Source organism: Schistocerca americana, chromosome 1 (assembly GCF_021461395.2).
Source record: "Schistocerca americana isolate TAMUIC-IGC-003095 chromosome 1, iqSchAmer2.1, whole genome shotgun sequence".
Classification (NCBI taxonomy): Eukaryota; Metazoa; Arthropoda; class Insecta; order Orthoptera; family Acrididae; genus Schistocerca; species Schistocerca americana.
This window is the reverse complement of record NC_060119.1, coordinates 931240194-931261218: the sequence shown is the minus strand read 5'-3', so window position 1 is coordinate 931261218 and position 21025 is coordinate 931240194. Positions and strand designations below refer to the sequence as shown.

The window sequence follows — 21025 nt, the reverse complement described above, 5'->3', positions numbered from 1 at the left end:
GGCGTACCAGTTTTTTTTTTTTTTTTTTTTGCTCTTTAGCGTAATTAATGAATAAATTACACTGTTCAGTGCAGGTATCCATACTGTGCCGCTACTTTATGACAAAACCATATAGAATGAGAAAGCTTGAACTCAACTATATAAGCAAGGTTTTCTAAACTGTATACCGAAGTTTTAAACGTTAATGTATAGCAGTAGGGAATATGTACTAATTAGCATAAAAATTTTACCCTGAACCCACAGTTTATGTTGAACATCACAGTGTTGTACTAGGCACAGTCCGTTGAACTGATTTACCTAGCCAGTTACTACATGGACTCAAAACCATCACAGTGCAACATGGCGTTTTCACGTAACAAATAAGATCCAGATATGAAAGAAGGAATAAACAACAGAAGAAACACTATAACTGTACGAGAATATTTCTCATCAACTGTTACCGCATCACTCGGAGAGTTTGCTGCAGCTGATGAGAACCCTTTGCTGACTGGAAATCACAGTCTGTATGGACTGACACAGAACATACCCAGCAATGACAAATACTATCTCCACGAAGTACAAGCGCTGCATTTATTCTACTTCTAGGTACCTGTTATTGTTTACCCATTACATAATACAAATTTCGAGTTACCGTAAAATTGTCACTTTTGTGAGATGTTTATATTCACACAAGTTCAAATGGTTCAAATGGCTCTGAGCACTATGGGACTTAATTTCTGTGATCATGAGTCCCCTAGAACTTAGAACTACTTAAACCTAACTAACCTAAGGACATCACACACACCCATGCCCGAGGCAGGATTCGAACCCGCGACCGTAGCAGTCGCGCGGTTCCGGACTGAGCGCCTTAACCGCGAGACCACCGCGGCCGGCTTCACACAAATGAAATCAACTACATGGTCCAGTCAGATTAATGTGATGACAACCTAAGCTCACTGTCATCGTGCAATAACCATTCACTGGCAGCACTAGCAGTGGAGAGTACGTAAAGCATGCCAGATGGACACAAAAAACGGTACAGTCGTTATCGTAATGCAGAAATGGAGCGATTTATTTGACGTCCAAAATGGCATGATCATTGGCTTTTAGGCCAAGGGTGGAAGCAATTCCGGATCGGCTAGGTTTGTAAACAGACTGCATGCTGCCATGGTAAAAGTATACCAAGCATGGCAAAATGGCGCTATCCAAAACTGGCGCCTGGACAACTTTGGTGCACCATGGGCCGTAGATGTCGGGGCTGTACGACAACTGCAGAGATGTCCATGGTTGGACAGATGTGCTACTGTTCAGCAACTGGCCACACAGAGGAAACAAAGGGCTACCAACAGTGTTTCCTCAATGACCATTCAGCAAATGTTACTGGATATGGGTCTTCACAACAGACGCTTCGTTCATGCTCCCACACTGACTGCTGTTGCTCAGTGACCAAAGCTGGAACAATTTGCACGCCATTACCGTCATTGGACATCCACTGAGTGGCGACAGGTAGCTTTTTCAGATGAATCATGTTTTATGCTCCATCAGACAGATGGAGTTGACGTCTATGACCCTGCAACAATCGTTGTAAGGATCTAGGCCGGAGGAGGGAGTGTTATGGTCTGGGGAATGTTTCCATGGCAGTCTCTGTATGATCTCGTCACTCTGGTAGGCACAACAGATCAACATCAGTATGCATCTATCCTTGGGGACCACGTCCACCTATACATTGTGTATTTCTTGGAATGATGACATCTACCTGCAGAACAATACAATGTGTGACACAGATAGCAGTGTATGTGCAGGGTTCTAAGAGCGCCAAGATGAGTCTACCATACTGTTCTGGCCACCAAACTTCCCGGATTTAAACTCAATCGAGAATCTCTGGGACCAACTTCATAGGGCTGTTTGTACCGTGGATCCTCAGCCGATAACCATACAGCAGCTGGCAATAGCAGTGGAGTCAGCACGACTTCACATCCCTGTCGGTACCTTCCAGCACCTCACTGAGTCTCTTCCTGCACATTTGCACTGCAAAAGGCTTTTGACAGGTGGCCACATTAATGTGATTGGGTAGGGTAGGACAAAAAATCAGTCATCATTAGGAGATACCATGCTAATGCCGTGTAACAGCATCTTTATCCTTGCTAACAGCCTCAATGTGGCAAGGAAGAGAGTCCAGAAGTTTCTTAAAGTACCCCACAATCACCTGAAGCCACTGATTGATCCTGTAAAGCTACCAAAGTATGGGGATGTTGACTGCTATGTTTAACCTGCTGTTCCAAATAGTCCCAGATATTTCCTGTGGGATTAAGATGATGTGATTTAGCGAGCCAGTCAAGGTGTGATAGAGTGTTAGAGTGTTTATCAAGCCAGAAAAGTATGTGTGCATCCCTCTAAATGTGACTGTCGTTTTCTTGAAACACAAGAATGTCCACAGCACACTCATCATGCAGATGTAGAAGAAAGAACATCATTTGGTCATCAATAAAGTAAAAATATACATTCTGATTCATGTTAACAGTAACCTCAATGATTGGACCAAAGTTATGACACGAAAAACACCTTCAATACACCAAAGAACCGTCTCTGGACGGAGCTACATCCTCCATGCACAGCAGGTTAAAATCTCCATCGGGCCGTTGGTGCAATCGACTTCTTGCATTGTTTGAAAGGTGCAAAATTGTGAGTTGTCGGACCACACTAAACGTCTTCAGACAGCTACTGTCCAGTTTTAGTTTCATATGACCCTCTTAAGACATGCAGGTTTATGTGACACTGTGAAGAATGGCATTTCACGAGGTTCAAACAGGAGAGCACCTTTCTACCATTCTGTCACATCCTCACATTGACCCATTTTACTGCAGTCATTCTATACAAGCAACAGACACATACACACCAGGTCGCTGCTCCTTTCTGCCATTCTGTTATGTCTTGACCCATTTTACTGTGCTCTTTCTATACGGTAAGCAGGCACGAACAATCGTATCACTGCTATGGCTATAGTAAGCAGTGGAGGGTAATGTGTCCTCTCGTTACTAATTCTACAGCATGTAAAGCATTCCAAAGAGAACAGTGTGCCCTTTTAAGAGGTTTGCTGATATTTTGTACCATGGAAATCTGATATTTTGCAAGTGGCTTCGTTACACATGTTTTCCTCCAAGAGGTAATAATAGTAACCAATTGACGATAAAAATGTTACCTTGCGTGACCTGGGCGATCCACTGGAGGTAGGCAGTGACCCTTGTGTTGGTAGCTGGGGAGACAGCACAGGAGGACCCAAAGCTGATGATGCCCACCAACTGCAGCCGCATGCTGTATGGGTCCTGCCACAGCAGGGGGCCACCAGAGTCACTCTGTAACATCACACGTCCACGTTACGTCAAACAACATTATAGTATCACAGCAAACATCTTTAACCTGCTCTTTTAAAGTTTTTAATGGCTATTGGCAAACTGTTCCTTAGGTTGCTTTTAACACTACTGTTCACCCATCTACGCCTCCAATTACATTGCTATCATCATAATCATCATCATCATCTAAATATCATCATCATTTGCTAGACTCTAGAGATTACAAGAAATTGTGGAAAGCAGAATAACATACGATTTGATTATTGGTTCTAAGTAATGGTTCTACAATGACGGGGAAAAAGTCGTTATTCTGAAAGGTATTCTCCCTTCTTACAATCTGTTCATGTCTAAGAGCCATCTTTTTTTGTTTTCTTTTATTCTATCTTCCATTAAAAAAAAACTGGAATCTGAAGAAAACAGACTCCACCCCTGCGCAGCAATGTCTGGAAATCAGACACATCTATGTAGTACCTGTAGAAATACTGCACTCTGCCCACAGTGGACAGATACTATCTCTGCTTGAAATAGAGGAAACGACAGTGTACTAAAGGAACCATCCTGAAACAGCTACAGAATGAACTACCAGAATTCAGTTAGGCATTCCTTCCACTTCTTGATACTACTTAAGTAGCTCCACGCCGGGCTGTGAAGGGTCAAAGGATGTCTAAGTGATGTCTGCCTACTGCTGTATTATAGTCTGCCTGCGACGTCATCCGGATGCGGTATGGAGTAGAACACCGCATCCGCGTGGCGTGTCCACGTGAGTAGCGTTCGTCTATGTCACTCGCTATGCACGCGCACGGGGAAGCACGCGATCGGCCCTCACTCACCGAGTGATTCGTAGCTGCCTCGGGTTGTGGCCTACACAACTTCCTCAGAACGTAGCGGCACAAATAGGACCGATAAGCGAAAGGATGCATTTAGAATTTCTATTTACCTGTCATTTTTCCCTGTTTTCTATGGAGAAAGTGTGCTGAATACCTGAGATTCACCACACTATAGCGAAAACTAAATAGATAATCGAATATTGAAGGTCATTGTTTTAGTTGTGGAATTTTATGTTTGTGCAAAAGAATAGCTGATGAAATGATGCTCCCTTTCAGACGTATTTTGAACAGAACAAACTAAAAAGATTTACGTTGAGAAGCGTGATAACAGACTAATTGTCAACTGTGTTTGTAATTGACAAAAAAACTTCAATCAAGTTACACCGTCGGCTTTCGTGAACAAATCGAGCGAAGAGAAAGGAAGCATAAATTTTCGTGATGAGAAGAGAAGTATGTCACTCGAATGAATTTCTGTTTGGATAATTATTCGAATAAGTAGATCATTCAAACAAATTTATTTGCCAATAAATTATTTGTAACTTAAATAATGAATAACATATAATGCCACCATATTTGCTTTGCTTGCTTCTTGTACAGAATTAGTATTTGTTCCCTTGACGCAATGCGGTTTCTGTTTGGTAAATAATTATGGACAGCAGTACAGTAAATCGTTGGTAAGACATTGCTGCAATAATTGCAGTTGGTGTATAAAGGCGAGAATCGTCCTCTGACACTTTAACTATACGAAAGTTGCAAGTGTTCTGCAATATTATGAAGTCTTTTTTAAGTACTCGAACCCAACATCTCTTCAGAAAGTTTTGGATCCCAAAGCTCTATGTACCGGGCGATCAAAAAGTCAGTAAAAATTGGAAAACTTAATAAACCACAGAATAATGTAGATAGAGAGGTAAAAATTGACACACACGCTTGGAATGACATGGGGTTTTATTAGAACCAAAAATAACAAACTTCACAAAATGACCGACAGATGGCGCTGGGCAGCAAAACATCAGTGACTGCGCATGACAATCGTGTATAAAAGGAGCTGTAAAGAGAGAGACAATCGGATCTTCGGCGGTAATCCGGATAGGATACCGCCCTTCGATTGGCCTTTCGGCTCTAATCGAAGCGTTAGGTGTATTGCAGGTGCCAGCCAGCCAGCCCGCCAGCCAGCCAGCAGCAGCAGCAGCAGCAGCAGCCCCGGCCCCGGCCCCATCCGCGGCAGCAGCAGCAGCAGCTGCGGCGTTCCTGCCACTCGCCGTCGCCGTCGCCGTCGCCGTCGCCGTCCGACCCTGGTCTTCGTCCGTCTGCGTCCGTCTTCGTCTTCCTCCGTCTCCGTCTTTGTTTTTCGTCTGTCCCCGGTTTGTGTCCTTTCTTTTTCGTCCTGTGCGTTTTTGCTTCTCCCTATCGTCATGTCCGCCCCCACCACCACCGCCACCACTACCACCACAGCCATAGTTTATACTTCCCCTTCCGCCGCCTCCACCACTATAACATGGTGTACCCAGTCATACCCCCCTCCTTCCATCCCACCTCTTCTCACTCTCCCTTCGCCCTCGCTCTTTGTCGCCCCCTCTCCAGCTTCTTCCTCCCGCTCCTCTCGATCTGATCCTTTCCCCCCACTCCCCCAGCCGGTCACTGCAGCTCCAGCTAGGGTGGTGGCCCGTCGGGCCACTGTCCATGCCCAGCTCTCCCCATCGCCTTTGCCATCACCACCGCCACCGCCACCATCGCCGTCGCCGTCGCCGTCGCCTTCACCGTCACCATCTCCGGCGCCGACTGCTGCGTCCACGCTGGGACCTGTCCCTTCCCACCACCTCCCTATAGCTCCCGTCCCTCATATCACCACCTGCCCTTCTGCCACCATTAAACGCCCTAGTGGCACCACCACCTCCTCCGCTCCCAAAAAGGCCCCGCCCCATCCTCCTTCCCCCCCCCCTCCAGGATGCCATGGATGTCTCCCCACCTGGCCCTGCTCCCTCCGCCTCCTCCTCCTCCTCCTCCTCCTCCTCCCCCACCCTCCTTATACAAATACATCCTCTCCCATCCCGATCCTTCCCTTCTCGAGGCCCGGAATCTCTCCCTCCTCCTCCGCCAACACTTCCCTGGTGCCCCCGTCTCTCTCCTCACTCCCAGATGGGATTCTGTTCTCATCTCCTCCCCCAGCCCAACCCTCCATACTGACATCCTCTCCCGCCTCCCCATCACCCGTTTTGGCCCCAACGCCTCCCTCGCCCCTGCTCCTTCTCCATCTCCTACCCGCCAACCCCAACCCCCGCGTCGCCCGCCGACCCTCACCGCTGTGATCACTTGGCTCAGTCCGTCGATCATGGAGGAGGAGGTGTTGGCAGAGCTCAAGGCGCATCCCACGCTGGAGGTGCGGGTGGTCCGCCGCATTTTCAACTCGGCCGGCCCCACCCGCCTTACGCGGGTTTTCTCCGAGGATGCCCCCTCCATTGACCGTCTCCTGAAGGAGGGTGCCCTCCTCTTCAACCAGCGCTACAAGGTCGACCCCTCCCGTTCAGCTCCTCAATCCCTGCGCTGCCAGAGGTGTCTGCGCTATAACGCACACCCAACAGCTGAGTGTCGCGAGGCCCCCACCTGCCCGCACTGTAGGCAAGCGCACTTCCTCCGGCAGTGCCCTAACCTTCAATCCCCTCCCTCCTGCAATACCTGCCATCTCCCCCATCCCACCTACTCCCAAAAGTGTAAAGCCCGACTCCCTCTGATCACTCCTGAACTCACTGTCCCTGTCCATCCTCTGGACGCCCCCACCCCTCCTGGCAATTCCCTTCGTCCCCCCCACCCGCTGAGGACATCATCAGGTTCATCACCATCGTCCTTCAGAATGTCCATCCCTTTCAGTGCCCCCACACCCTCCAACAGATCTCCCTCACTGCCCGTTCCATTTTCCAACTCAAAATGTACGCCACCTACTCACACAACCAGGCCCATTTCACCTTCTCCCGTCTTGACACCCTCGTCTAAATCCCTGTCATGGTGCGACAGCAACGTATCCTTTTCAACAATATCCGCCCCCTTCCCGCCAACAAGAACCTCTTCCTGCATACCCTTGCCACCCACCGTGTGGCTGCCTTCCTCCTCAATGAAACCTTCCTCCAACCCCACCACTCCATCCACACCTCACCCTATCTCCTCCACCGCTCCGATAATCCCCTCCCAATTGCGCGTGGCGGAGTTGCCATTGGTCACCACCGCCAGATCCCCGTTCGGCTCCAACCTCTCCTTCCCAACCCCGCCAAACACCTGATCCTTAGTCTCTTCTTCCCCGGCCTTACCATTATCTGCACCACCATCTATGTCCACCCCAATGCCCCTATTCCTTTCGACTTCCTCTCCCACATCGACTGCACCTTCTCCTCCTACGTGATCGCCGCCGACCTCAACATCCATAGTCGTTCTGCTGCCCAGTTACGGTGGTGGCATCGGTTCCTCTCCTCCCTTCAAGGCGACCTCATCCCCATCCCCCAGCACACCCGTCCCGAATCCAACTCCACTCCTGATGTTATCCTCTCCTCCCCCAACCTCCTTGGCCGCATATCGGTGGATGTCCTGGAGCCTATTGGTAGCGACCATCTCCCTGTCCTCCTCACCGCTTCAGACGGTCGTCGCCCCCGCCCCGACCCTCGTAATGACCCTCCCCCCAAGTACGTCCATGACTATTCCCGTGCGAACTGGAATGCCTACCGGGATACCCTTTCCACCCAGGTCGATAGCTACCCCTTCACCTACCACCACCCTGACGATGTTACCCATGCCGCCTCCTTTCTCCAGCAGACCTTGTCTGAGGCCGTGGAGGCCCACGTCCCTACTGTCGCCGTCCACCCCCACTGTCCTACCCTACCCCCACAGGCCATCCTCCTCCTCCGTGAATCCTGTCGTCTCTACCGTGCCTTCCTCCGCACGCGTGACCCGGACACACTACGATGCCACCGGCAACTACAGTGACACATTTGTAATTTGCTCGCGGCTAAGAAACGCCGGGACTGGCGACAGACATGCACCCGTTTAAATGCTACCCTTCCAATAAACTCGTCCAAGTTCTGGTCGGCCTTCCGTCGCCTTACCGGAACTAAACCCTCCCCCTATTATCCTCTTCTCCATGATGATCACCCTTTCCCTGACACCCTTCGTAAGGCCAATTACTTTGCCTCCTACCTCTCCGATGTATTTTCCATCCCTGATGATCCCCAGTTCGATTAATCCCTCTTCCCGGATATCCACGATCGAACTGACACCTCTGTCCCTCCCCTCGCTCCTGGTTTCCAGTACTTGGACAACATTGCACACACGGAACTCAATGCCCCTATCATTACACAGGATCTCATTGATACACTCCGCACAAAACGCAACACCGCTCCTGGTCACGATCGTGTCACCTACCGTCACCTTCGTGAAGCTCCTGTCTCTTTCCTCTCCACCCTGGCCCGGCTCTGCAATGTAGTCCTGTCCACCGGTTACTACCCCGACCTGTGGAAAACCTCCCGTATCCTCATGTTCCTTAAACCTGGCAAACCGCCGTCCGCTGTCTCCTCCTACCATCCCATTAGCCTTACCTAGGTCTTCAGCAAGGTCCTGGAATCTATCCTCACCCGACGCATCCACCAGCATCTCCGCCAGCACCGCCTCCTTCCCGTTTCCCAGTGTGGCTTTCGACCGTCCTTCTCTTCTGACGACCTTCTCCTTCACCTCACTCATCTCCTTTCCGAACAGCTTAATTCCCGTCGCTCCGCAATCTTCCTCTCCCTGGACCTCGAATGTGCTTATGACCGCGTATGGCATTCCGGTCTCCTCTTCAAGCTCCAAACCTTCGCCCTTCCTATTAACTACGTCCGTCTGATCGGCTCCTTTCTCTCCCGCCGTCCTTCCTATGTCACCATCCATAACTCCGATTCCTACACCTTTTTCCCCTCCACCGGTGTGCCCCAAGGCTCCGTCCTCTCCCCCCTTCTGTACCTTTTGTGCACGGCGGACATGCCGCCGCCGTCACCACCCGTCCACCTTCTCCAGTTTGCCAATGACACTGCCTTCCTTGCCCTTTCCGCCACCCTACAGTGCTCCCAACACCTTCTCCAATCACATCTTGACCAGTTCACCGCTTGGTGCAACCAGTGGTTGCTCAAGGTCAATCCCTCCAAAACCCAGGCGATCATTGTAGGCAAAACCACCCCTTCCTTCCGTCTCCTTGATTTCTATATCACCATCTATGGCCGTCCTATCGCCCTCACTCCCACCCTTAAGTACCTTGGCGTCACCCTCGACCGCCGCCTCTCCTGGACTCCCCACCTCCGGACAATCCAAGCCAAAGCACGCTCCTGACTCGGTCTCCTCAAGCTCCTCTCCGGCTGTAAGTGGGGTCTGGACCCCTCCACTATCCTCCACACCTATAAATACCTCATCCGCCCTATCCTTTGTTATGCCCATCTGGCTTGGATCTCCGCCCCCCCTACCTTTTATAAATCCCTCCAAATCCTTGAATGTCGTGCTCTCCGCCTCGCCTATCGCATCCGTCTCCCCTCCCCCATGCGTATCCTGTACAATCTCATCCCCTTCCCCCACCTCCTCCTTTTCCTTGAAAGGATACGGATCCTGTACACCTCCCGCAAGCTCGATCCTCCTCACCCGCTCGTCTCCCTGATCCTCTCCCACCCCCGCCCGCTGCCGCGCCTGTATTCGCTCGTCCCACATGGTCTCCATCTCTCCACCCTCCTTACCCTCTCCCAAGGTGGCTTCCGCCAGCTCCCCCTCCCTGATGATGCCCTCCTCCCCTCCATATACCTCTCCTACCAACTGTGATCCTCCTGCCCTCCTCCTGTGCTTGCTCCTCTGGGCACCCTCCCTCCCTTCTCTCCCTTTTCCCTCCCTCCTTCCTTTCTCCCCCCTCCTCCCCTGGGCCTCCCCTCCCCTGTCCCTCTCCTCCTGCCCCCGTCTCCTCCACCATTGGCATCCTTTTCCTCCCCTCTCCCCCACCTCAACCCCTGTTCCCCTTTTGGCAGGTCCCCGGACTCGCACACGCTCAGTGGACATTCGCGCGCCGGAGATCACCGCCGTCAGTGTTTCGTGTGTGCCGTCATGTTTAGTGTTCAGTGTTTCACCGTCACACTCCATCGTTCACCAGTGCCATCGTCTTCTTCAGTGTTTGTGCGTCGTATCAACAGTTTGCAGTGTGGATTATCGTCGAGTGTGAACGGCTTCGTGTTTGTCTTTATGTGTCTACTGTTTTATTGTCCACCGTTCTCTAACTTATGTGTCTTTTCAGTGTTTCTTCTCTTTGTGTATCCTCTGGCTGAAGAGCGGCGCTGTATGCCGCTGCCAGCCTACCTGATTGTTCAGGTGTTAAAATCACAATAAAAAAAAAAAAAAAAAAAAAAAAAAAAAAAAAAAAAAAAAAAAAAAAAAAGAGAGACAATCAGTTGCGCCAGCAGTCGCAGCATGTTGACGTTACCTGAAAAGGCGCTTTTAGTGAAGGTGTATTATCAAACGGGAAATGTGCTAGTTCAGCGTTACGATCCTATCGCCATAGGAAGGGGATTCGAACGAGTAAAGGTCCGTTGACAAATGCAGCTGAATGATTTCGAAGTTCAACGCCACGGATTGTTTAGACGATAGACTCCGAAGTGGCCGACCGAGCACAAGGCGTAATGCTGCTGAGACAGCTCAGGAAGAAATGGAGACTGTAGCGGGTTCGTCTATACACGGGGAAGTCAGCGCTCGTGCAGTCGCACGTCGCACCGGCATTCAATACACTACTGTTTGGTTGGCACTGAGGCGTACCCTCCGATGCTATCCGTACAAAATCCATCGGCATCATGAACTGTTACCTGGCGATTTAGTGAAGCGGAGGGCATTTGCCGTGTGGGCGTTTCGAAAGATGGCGGAAGATGACGATTGGTTGAGTAACGTGTTGTGGACCGACGAAGCTGATTTCATGTTCCGAGGGTCTGTCAACGCCCACAACTGCATAATTTGGGCTACCGAAAATCCCAGAACTGTCGTGGAAACTCCATTTCACGACGAGAAAGTCACTGTATGGGTTGGATTTACCACATCTTCCGTTATTGGGCCTTTTTTCTTCGAAGAAATGCGTGATTCTGGTTTTGTGACTGCTACCAAGATGGGTGAGAGGTACGCCGATATGTTACAGAATCGCATCATCCCCAGCCTGGCAGATAAACACCTGCTGGAACGTACGATGTTTATGCAGGATGGCACTCCACCCCATATTACTAGACGCGTGAAAGATCTCTTGCGCGCGTCGTTTGGTGATGATCGTGTGCTCAGCCGCCACTTTCGTCATACTTGGCCTCCCAGGTCCCCAGACCTCAGTTCATGCGATTGTTGGCTTTGGGATTACCTGAAGTTGCAAGTGTATCATGATCGACTGACATCTCTAGGGATGCTCAAAGACAACATCCGACGCCAATGCCTCACCATAACTCCGGACATGCTTTACAGTGCTGTTCACAACATTATTCCTCAACTACAGCTATTGTTGAGGAATGATGGTGGACATATTGAGCATTTCCTGTAAAGAACATCATCTTTGCTTTGTCTTACTTTGTTATGCTAATTATTGCTATTCTGATCAGATGAAGCGCCATCTGTCGGACATTTTTTGAACTTTTGTATTTTTTTGGTTCTAATAAAACGCTATGTCATTCCAAGAATGTGTGTCAATTTGTACCTCTCTATCTGCATTATTCCGTGATTTATTCAGTTTTCAAATTTATACTGACTTTTTGATCACCCGGTAACCGCACAGACACCTGTTTGGACCGAAAAATATTCCCTATTCCAACGGCAAGCTTACTCAAAGTTAACTGTAAGGGAAACACTATGGATGATTTTAGACGTCTAGTAGCTTTCCGTAAAGGTTTTATGAGACATTAGATTACAAGTCTGGTGATGTTAGTCGTTAGGAATTACTGTGTTCTTGCTTTGTTCACTCATTTGGTAGCACTACAAACACGAACGAATTGCGCAATTGTATCAAGGAGACACGAATACGCGCTGGTGATAGCAAGCCAAGAAAGGTGTTGAACATAACGAGTTTTGTCGGCTGCAGTCTCATCGTTGGCTGCTGACGCGTAGAGTTCTTGTGCATGTTGGCAGTGGTAAGGGCAGGACAGGCAGGTGCAGAAACAGTCGAATGGGGCTGGGGCGATAGTGTAATAGAGCTGTAACGCACTAGGCTACTCTTTTGCAACAGCGAGGCTGGTGCAGACCACACAACAGTGGCGGTGTCACGCAGTAAGTGCACTGGGCAGTTGTGATTTCCGAGCTGCGGCAACCATCAGAACACGTCGGACTGCACGGCAGCCAGTTGACTCTGCGCGCCCAGTTGTGAGCAGCGTGTCTCGGTGGAGAACGCATGTGGCTGCCTTCAGTGTCCGCCCACTTGTCGAAGTAGGCAGACCTTGCTTGCATCCTAACACGAAATTCGCCATGACATTCGACAGCTTCTAGGATGGGAGAATTTCCAGTTCTGGAGGGATGTACAACACATCTCTAGATTATAGCCATCTCTTTATGGCACGTAATTTTGTAAAACTCGTCATGGCAATTGCAAGTTCTTCCCGAGCATCCGCTGGACGAAGAAAGGTTGTCCTTGTCGGTAGTTAAAGATTCTTTCGTTGTTTGTTAAGTTCCTTCCTCTATAAGGACGCATGTAATTTTCAGACAAACCAAACGTCTCGTCTCAGACAATGCCGTCCAGTGTTGGTACCGGGTAGTCCACTGTTTGATATGGGACCTTTCTCCGATATTCTTAAATCATTATTAAACGAACTTTTCACGCAAAGTTGAAAACAGATCAGTCACTATATTTTCCATATGGTCCAACATCTGTATGTAAATGAACTTATAATCCGCATCACATAAAGCAAGTCAAACAGCGGAAAAATAATCTTTATAATTACAATAAACTGTACCTGTATAACGTGGTTTTGCCTTTGTTAGGAGAAAAAAGGCATAACACATTCCACGTCCATCTCGCTCGCGTGGCCGGGCACGACTGGCCGTCGTCATCTGGCTGCTCAGCACTGCAGCTACCCCAGCCAGACTGCCTAGTGCCTTTTAGCTCTTTAACTGCTAAGGCGTTCCGCCTCTAAGTATTTTTATGTTCGTTTGTTACGCTATAAATCAAGTAAAGCTGTGCACAAATCGAAGTTTGATTTGAGTAGTGCAGTAGCGCCGGATTAGCCGAGCGGTCTAGGGCGCTGCAGTCATGGACTGTGCGGCTGGTCCCGGCGGAGGTTCGAGTCCTCTCTTGGGCATGGGTGTGTGTGTTCGTCCTTAGGATAATTTAGGTTAAGTAGTGTGTAAGCTTAGGGACTGATGACCTTAGCAGTTAAGTCCCATAAGATTTCACACACATTTGAACATTTGACAACTGCAGTGCTTTACTAAGCATAATGGTGTGTCCTTGACTTCCTCCCTCTTCGGAAAAGTTATATAGCCAATCGGAAGGGGCTTTACATTTCAACATGTACTCTGAATGAAATACAGTGCAACATGACTTGGCATTATTGTCATTGTAATCGGTGAAAGACGCGATAGCCGGCCGGGGTGGCCGATCGGTTCTAGGCGCTACAGTCTGGAACCGCGTGGCCTTTACGGTCGCAGGTTCGAATCCTGCCTCGGGCATGGGTGTGTGTGATGTCCTTAGGTTAGTTAGGTTTAAGTAGTTCTAAGTTCTAGGGGACTGATGACCTCAGAAGTTAAGTCCCATAGTGCTCAGAGCCATTTTGAAAGAAGCGGTAAATAACAGAGGAAATTGTAGGACCTACAGGGCATCGAACCTTAAGGCTTTAGTTATGTAGTCTGAAATTCAAGCCACAGAATTTAAGGCACTTCTAGACGAACCATTTTTATAGACGAATACAGGAGTGCATTACATGTGTACTGTGGAGGATACATATGGGGGCGCGCGCCCCCGCCCGCATTGCCTCCCGCGACGCCTCCGCCAGACAGCCCGCACGCTATTCGTTCGTTCCTTTCGTCAGTCGACTCGACTAAATCGGGTTATCGAGTAGCTTAACTTTCCCATGTAGCACGCGCGTCCGCTTCATCGTATTTTATACGTTTCTCTCTGGCACATATGTAGCTAACACATACCCACGAGAAAAGTCGCGGCCATTCTAGTGATATCGATACGTTATTACGTAACGTTAGCGACAGCCCCGGACGGTGCACAACTCCCGCCCAATCACCCCCCTCCATACCAATCCATATCCTAAGCTCCGCCCATGGTCTACCGCATGTTCCAACATCAAAGTTGTTCGTATTACAGATGTGCCAGTCATAACAAGGGAGAAAATCAGTAGTTAGTACGAAATACAGTTTTTCCGGTACCATTGTGAAAAGAATTAGAAATATGTTCATTGAATATGCGAGTTGAAAAAAACATCAATAAGAAAGAAAAATAAAAATGGTATCCACACTGTCTTTTTTATTTCGTGAGTTTTCATCTGCACTATATCAAGAAATCTGATATTTGTTAACTGCAGTGAGCGCAAATTTCCGTCACCTCGCGTAGTGTAAGAAATTGTGTTGGGAAATATTAATTGATAGTATCGCCAAAGATGCTGCCCATTATCTCGATTGTCTAAAGTCAATGTTGTGCATAAACAAGGCAAAGTCGATGTCTTGGTTTGTTTCTGATTACCCCATTAAGACTAAAGAATGTAAGAGTGGGATAATGTAGAAATGCGTAATGCAAGCAGTCAGACGCCAAGGATGCTGCCCATTATCTCGATTGTCTAAAGTCAATGTTGTGCATAAACAAGGCAAAGTCGATGTCTTGGTTTGTTTCTGATTACCCTATTAAGACTAAAGAATGTAAGAGTGGGATAATGTAGAAATGCGTAATGCAAGCAGTCAGATATTTATACAGTGACATTCTTCATTAATATTTGCCTGTGTAATGGGTGAATTTTCACTTGTGAACTCTTATGACTGCTTACGTATAGCAGACATGAGATGACTTTGAGTTCTTCTTCGGTGTTTGAGAGCTTTAGAGCTGCCTATTGTTAAACATATGTACATAATTTCGCCAGTGTCATTGCAACACATGTTATCGTACTTTAATATCTGTTAGATATCAGTTTTGACAGCAGTTGGCCACAACAGTCAAGATTAGGTACCTTGTGTATGATAACTTTATTGAGAGTGGATATTTATGTTTCATTTTGACTGTATTACACAAACTGCTAAGAAGTACTAACAGCACAATGCTGCTAGTATGAACAACCGCGGTGAAACAAAAAACGACGAACAAAAACACGACAGCGACGAGAATGACCAAAGATCATTATGATGCGCTCTTTGTTGGTGTGGCGGGGGGTAGTTGTGGAGGGGGTAAATGGGCGGGGCTTGTGCAAATGTCCGGGGCTGTCGCTAACGTTTCCTTACGTTATTCTGTCTAGCATTTGTTCGAGAAAAGTCGCGAATATTCTACTGTTTTCTTGTACAGAGAACCTTCGATAATCGGCGTCATAAATACGGACTATTCGCCGAATAGGACGCTAGTTATATTCAGAAACAGAAATATTAAAACTGAAGAATAAATAAGTAAAAAGTCCTAGTTGTAGCAAGTGCAAGTGTGAAGATTAGTCAAGAGTTAGAGTGATCAGTTGATTGTGAAGTATTAATAATAGTAATTCATAGTAATTTCTCAGTATAAATATTATTACGAGATTCGTAACAATATTTTTACTAATACGAGACTCGTAACAATATTTTTAATAATAACGTAACAATTGATGCTTATATCTCCAGTAATAGTGACTTCCGAGAAGATTCCTAAAAACGCATTGTCTTGTATATGTGTATTATCAGTTAAAATAAAACTTTCTTAAACTTTGCATGTAACTTGATTATTTTTTATTACGGTAAAAGTAAAGGTAGCTCGAGATATCTTTAGCGCCCCCTCCTTGAGTTTTTTCTGTGTCCGCCACTGCATGTGTAGAACGTATTTTCTTTGGTGTCGCAACGGTAAATTTCCGAAAATCAAAGAAAGTTTCTGATGAGATGATTCAAAAAAAAGAGTTGACCTGAAAAATAATTTAAAAGAAACAAAAATGACAAAGAATTGGAACAACAAACGGCACTGGATTTAAAATTTTTCTATTATTCTGATCACTTTTTACTCACAGATGATGAATAATTGTTTTTATTCGTGTAAGTGATAATGTTTCGAATAATATTCGTTAATCGTGAATAAAAAATAATAATTTTTTTCTTTATACGTTATTCGTGATTTGTATAAATTTCGCCCAAGTTTAGTGTTACGCGAAGCGCATCGCACATGCGCACACACACAGAAAATTCGCAGCCTATGTGGAAGTGAGGGCAGGCGCGTGAAATACGCGTGGCTACGAGAAGGCCCCTTCCGGTTCTGCCAGCGGCGTGGCCGAGGGTACACTGATCAGCCAGAACATTGTGAATACTTGGCTAATAACCGGTATGTCCACCTTAGGCTCGGATAACAGCGGTGGCACATCGTGGCATGGAAGCAATGAGGTCTTGGTAGGTCGCTGGAGGAGGTTGAATCCACATCTGCGCACACGTCACCCAATTCCCGTAAATTCTGGATAGGGTGGGAGAGGGGCAATGAGCTCTGGCGCCACGTTCCCAGATGTTTTCGATCGATCGGGTTCAGATCTGGCGATTTGGGGGGCCAGCGCATCAAATGGAACTCGCTACTGTGTTCCTCGAACCACTCCATCGCACTCCTCGTCTTGTGAAATGGCGCATTATCTTGTTGAAAAATGCCACTGCCGTCGGGAAACATGATCGTGGTCTGCAATCAGTGTACGATACTCCTTGGCTATCATGGTGCCTTGCACGTGTTCCACTGGACTCATGGATGCCCATGTGAACGTTTCCCAGAGCGTAAAGCAGCCGCCACCAGCTTCTCTCCGTCCCGCAGTGTAGATGTCAAGGAACTGTTCCCCTGGAAGACGACGGATTCGCGACCTCCCGTCAGCATGACGAAGAAGGTGTCGGGATTCATCAGACCATGAAACACTCTGCCACTGCGCCAACATCCAGTGCCGTTGGTCACATGCTCCTTTCAATCTGGTCTTGCGGTTCAAGGCGCTGCAGTCCGGAACCGCGGGACTGGTACGGTCGCAGGTTCGAATCCTGCCTCGGGCATGGATCTGTGTGATGTCCTTAGGTTAGTTAGGTTTAAGTAGTTCTAAGTTCTAGGGGACTGATGACCTAAGATGTTAAGTCCCATAGTGCTCAGAGCCATTTGAACCATTTGATCCTTTCAATCACAGTTGCAGATTTTGTTGTGTAAACATCGGCACATGCATGTGTCGTCGGCTGCGGAGGTCCACCGTTATGGGTGTTCGGTGCACTATGTGTTCAGACTCACTTGTACTCTGCCGAGAATTAAAGTCTGGTGCCAGTTACGCCACAGTTCGCCGTCTGTCCTGTTTTTCCAGTATGCCCAGCCTACGACGTCCGACATCTGAACTGAGGGGAGGCTGTCCAACCCCACTACGTTTGGACGCGATTTCACCTTGGTTTCGTCATGTGTTGAAGACACTCACCACAATACTCCTCGACACACATCGTGCAGTAGCCTCCGGGCTATCACAATCCGCCGTCGGTCAAACTTAATCCCGCCAGGTGACGTGGCTATCTCCTGGAGGGGTTTATATCGATAGCAGGTCGGTGGTCATAATGTTCTGTTGATCAGTGCATATCAGCTAACGCGGCTGAAATTTGCATAGGTAATCTTCGCCAACTTCTGCAAACGTTCGCGAAGCGTATTCGCGCTCTCACTCGCACAGTGTAGGTGCGTGTGGGCCGTGCGGATTGGCCAGGGCTCTAATATGGAGGGTTATGTGGTCAGCACACCGCTCTACCGGCCGTTTTGCAGACTATCCAGACCGTGGAGCCGCTACTACTCAGTCGAGTAGCTCCACAGTTCAACTGACGAGGCCTAGTGCACCAGCTTCCAATCCTCACACTAAAGAGAAATCTTTAGCAGTACCGGTAATCTAATCCGAGTCGCAAATTAATGTTTTTAGTGTGATACTGGAGATTGCTTCTCTGTGGCAACATGATAGGAAACACTTTAACGTATCGTCTTGTGTGTTTGTATATGGTAACACACGTAGATCTTGGCTTACCGCCCTGAAGGCGGCTACTTGAGTCATGGTTTTAACATTTGCATGCCAAGCTGGGCCTATCTGGGAGGAAAAGGCAGAGTCCTGAAAAAACCGTCGGGTAGGTTGGCTTGTGAAAGCTGTATCCAGCAAAAATCAAATTAAGTATAATCATGCGATACTACAAAAAAAATTGAGCGCGTATTTTTCTTAGTATCAGTGAGACGAGCTCATCGACACTTGACAGCACTCTGCACGCTGAAAATCGGCGAAGTTATGGCATCTAACTAAGCACACCATTACACTAGTCAATAAATTAACACTGATGTAGCTACAGAGACACGCATGCGTCAAACGATAGCTTGTACCAACAACTTCATCTGACCAAAGTATGTCGGCGACTCATTGAGCGGTTCTATTGCTTCAGCACCAATTAAAGGAAAGCAACACGCAAAGTCTGTCAGAACACTATAAGTAAGATGCCAACACTATGAAAACATACGAATTACCTATATTGCTTTTCAAAAGATCGTAGATGTAAGATGCTCTCAAGAACTCGTGGTAAAAATTGAATGTAATTGAAATAGTGTTTAGTGAAAATGGCTGTAATTCAAAAGTGGTGTGAAAAATGTAAAGTTTGATAGTATCAAAGGAAAACGCATGAAAATCCACTTCAAAATAGAGTGTCATATTAATGAGTAGATAATATTGAGATAGCCGGCCGTTATGGCCGAGCGGTTCTTGGCGCTTCAGTCTGGAACCGCGCGACCGCTACTGTCACAGGTTCGAATCCTGCCTCGGGCGTTGATGTGTGTGATGTCCTTAGGTTAGTTAGTTTTAAGTAGTTCTAAGTTCTAGGGGACTGATGACCTCAGATGTTAAGTCCCATAGTACTCAGAGCCATTCTTTGAACAATATTTAGATAATATTTCTTTCTTTGATGTATTTTTGATAGTTTTATCATTTTTACGATTGAAAGAGAACACGCAGATGTAAGGTCTCAAAATGACTGGTGTAGGAATACAACCTGTTATTGTAGGGTTAACATAACGATTGTCTAAATTTAAGTAAATGATGTTTTTCTAAATTTTACACTGGTCAGTTGAAGCAGTTCAGTAGTAAGGAGGAAGTGATCGTATTTTAAAGCTGGGCTTTCTGCGCCTGAGGCTGAACTGTTTTCGCACTTGGATAATCACACAGCACACACTATCGGTGGCACCAGAGGTTCAGTTTTGGGGTTTCGTAAAATTCGTGCAGTGTGAGATCGGCAGCAAAGCTCTATTTTTGAGCAGATTGTTGCATTGTTAAACTTTCAATTTTTGCGAATGCTGCTGTTTGACTCAAAGCATTGTGTGTGACTGCTAAAGTCTGGCATTTCTGCGAGAGACTTATTTCACGTAGACACCAGACTGGTACTGTCTGGGATTTTGTATTCTGAAGGTGTGATTTGGATTTGGTCGCATTCACAGCTAGAGAATAAATACTGAACTTTAGTTTTATGCGATACTTGAACATCGCATGAATCAGGATTACTTTGTGGTTAATGTTAAACTGGCATCTTAGGTGAAGTTGTTCAATACGAGACACTGAGCTCTGGCCCGTGACTACACTAGTTATTTTATACGGTGATATGAAACCTATGTTTGTTGGGCAGTTAGAATCTGTTTGTGTAATAAAAACTTGACATAATCAAACCAAACTACTACTTGTAGTCTTGCAGTGGGATGTAATTAATAACATTGTTTGGACAATCTTGCTTCTGACTGTACTATCAATGAATGAATTATGTTATTCAGTCAAGCTTGTCTTGCTGCGCCACCTTCAACTGCAAGTTGTGGGCTATCATTTGAAGGATACAGCCCAGGATCATTCATTTGCAGACTGCACGAATATACTGGTAAGAAGAGGGTAAATGCAAGTGGGTGTGGTTCGAGCATACGTGAAAAGTGCCGAATTGCGTTTTTTCTGTGTTGAAATTTTCTTTTACTTAATTCATTCCTTCTTTGAAGTGCAAGTTATGTAAGAGAAGCGCCAAGCTCTAACTCTGCCTTACACGTCTGTTACTACAAATTCTCCCATCTCGAGATTTCTCAATTATTATTCTAATCTTTTTACATTACTTGTCTATTTATTAATCCCTTTTCTATTCTTATTAAGATGTCGAACATCTTAACCTATTTGAAAATACAATGAGGTGACAAAATTCATGGAATAGCGATACGGACATTTACATATGGCGATAGTATCGCGCACACAAGGTATAAAAAGTGCTGTGGATTGGCGGAGCTGTCATTTGTGCTCAGGTGATTCATGTGAAGAGGTTTTCGAGGTGATTATGACCGTACGACGGGAATTAACAGACTCTGAAAGCGTAATGGTAATTAGAGCTACAAACATGGGACATTCCGTTTCGAAAATCGTTAGAAATTCAATATTTCGCGATCCACGAGTCAAATTTCAGGCATTACTGCTCTCCGTGGACAACATTGGCTGACGGCCTTCGTTTAAGGGGAGGCTTACTGTCTTTGGCCCGAAAAATGCATGTTCTTTGAGAATTTTTTCTCGGGATGTGTCATAGATATCAATGTCAAATTTGGTCAAAATGTTTATTGATATTTCCTCTACAAACTGGAATTTTTCGACCGGAAATGTCGAAGAGCAAAGGCGGAAGTGCCATTGGAACGAAACAAAATTTCGATGTAGATCTCCACGCGCAGTATGTCAC

General features: G+C 47.0%; 1 protein-coding gene across 1 annotated transcript in view; it reads right to left on the bottom strand.

Moving 5' to 3' along the window:
- Positions 1-21025, bottom strand: part of LOC124547947 (venom serine protease-like) — a 295517-nt gene that overhangs the window by 46467 nt on the left and 228025 nt on the right. The window contains exon 7 of the mRNA XM_047125144.1: positions 3179-3332. Within this exon, the coding sequence (XP_046981100.1) occupies positions 3179-3332 (154 nt within the window). The remainder of the gene's footprint in view (positions 1-3178; positions 3333-21025) is intronic.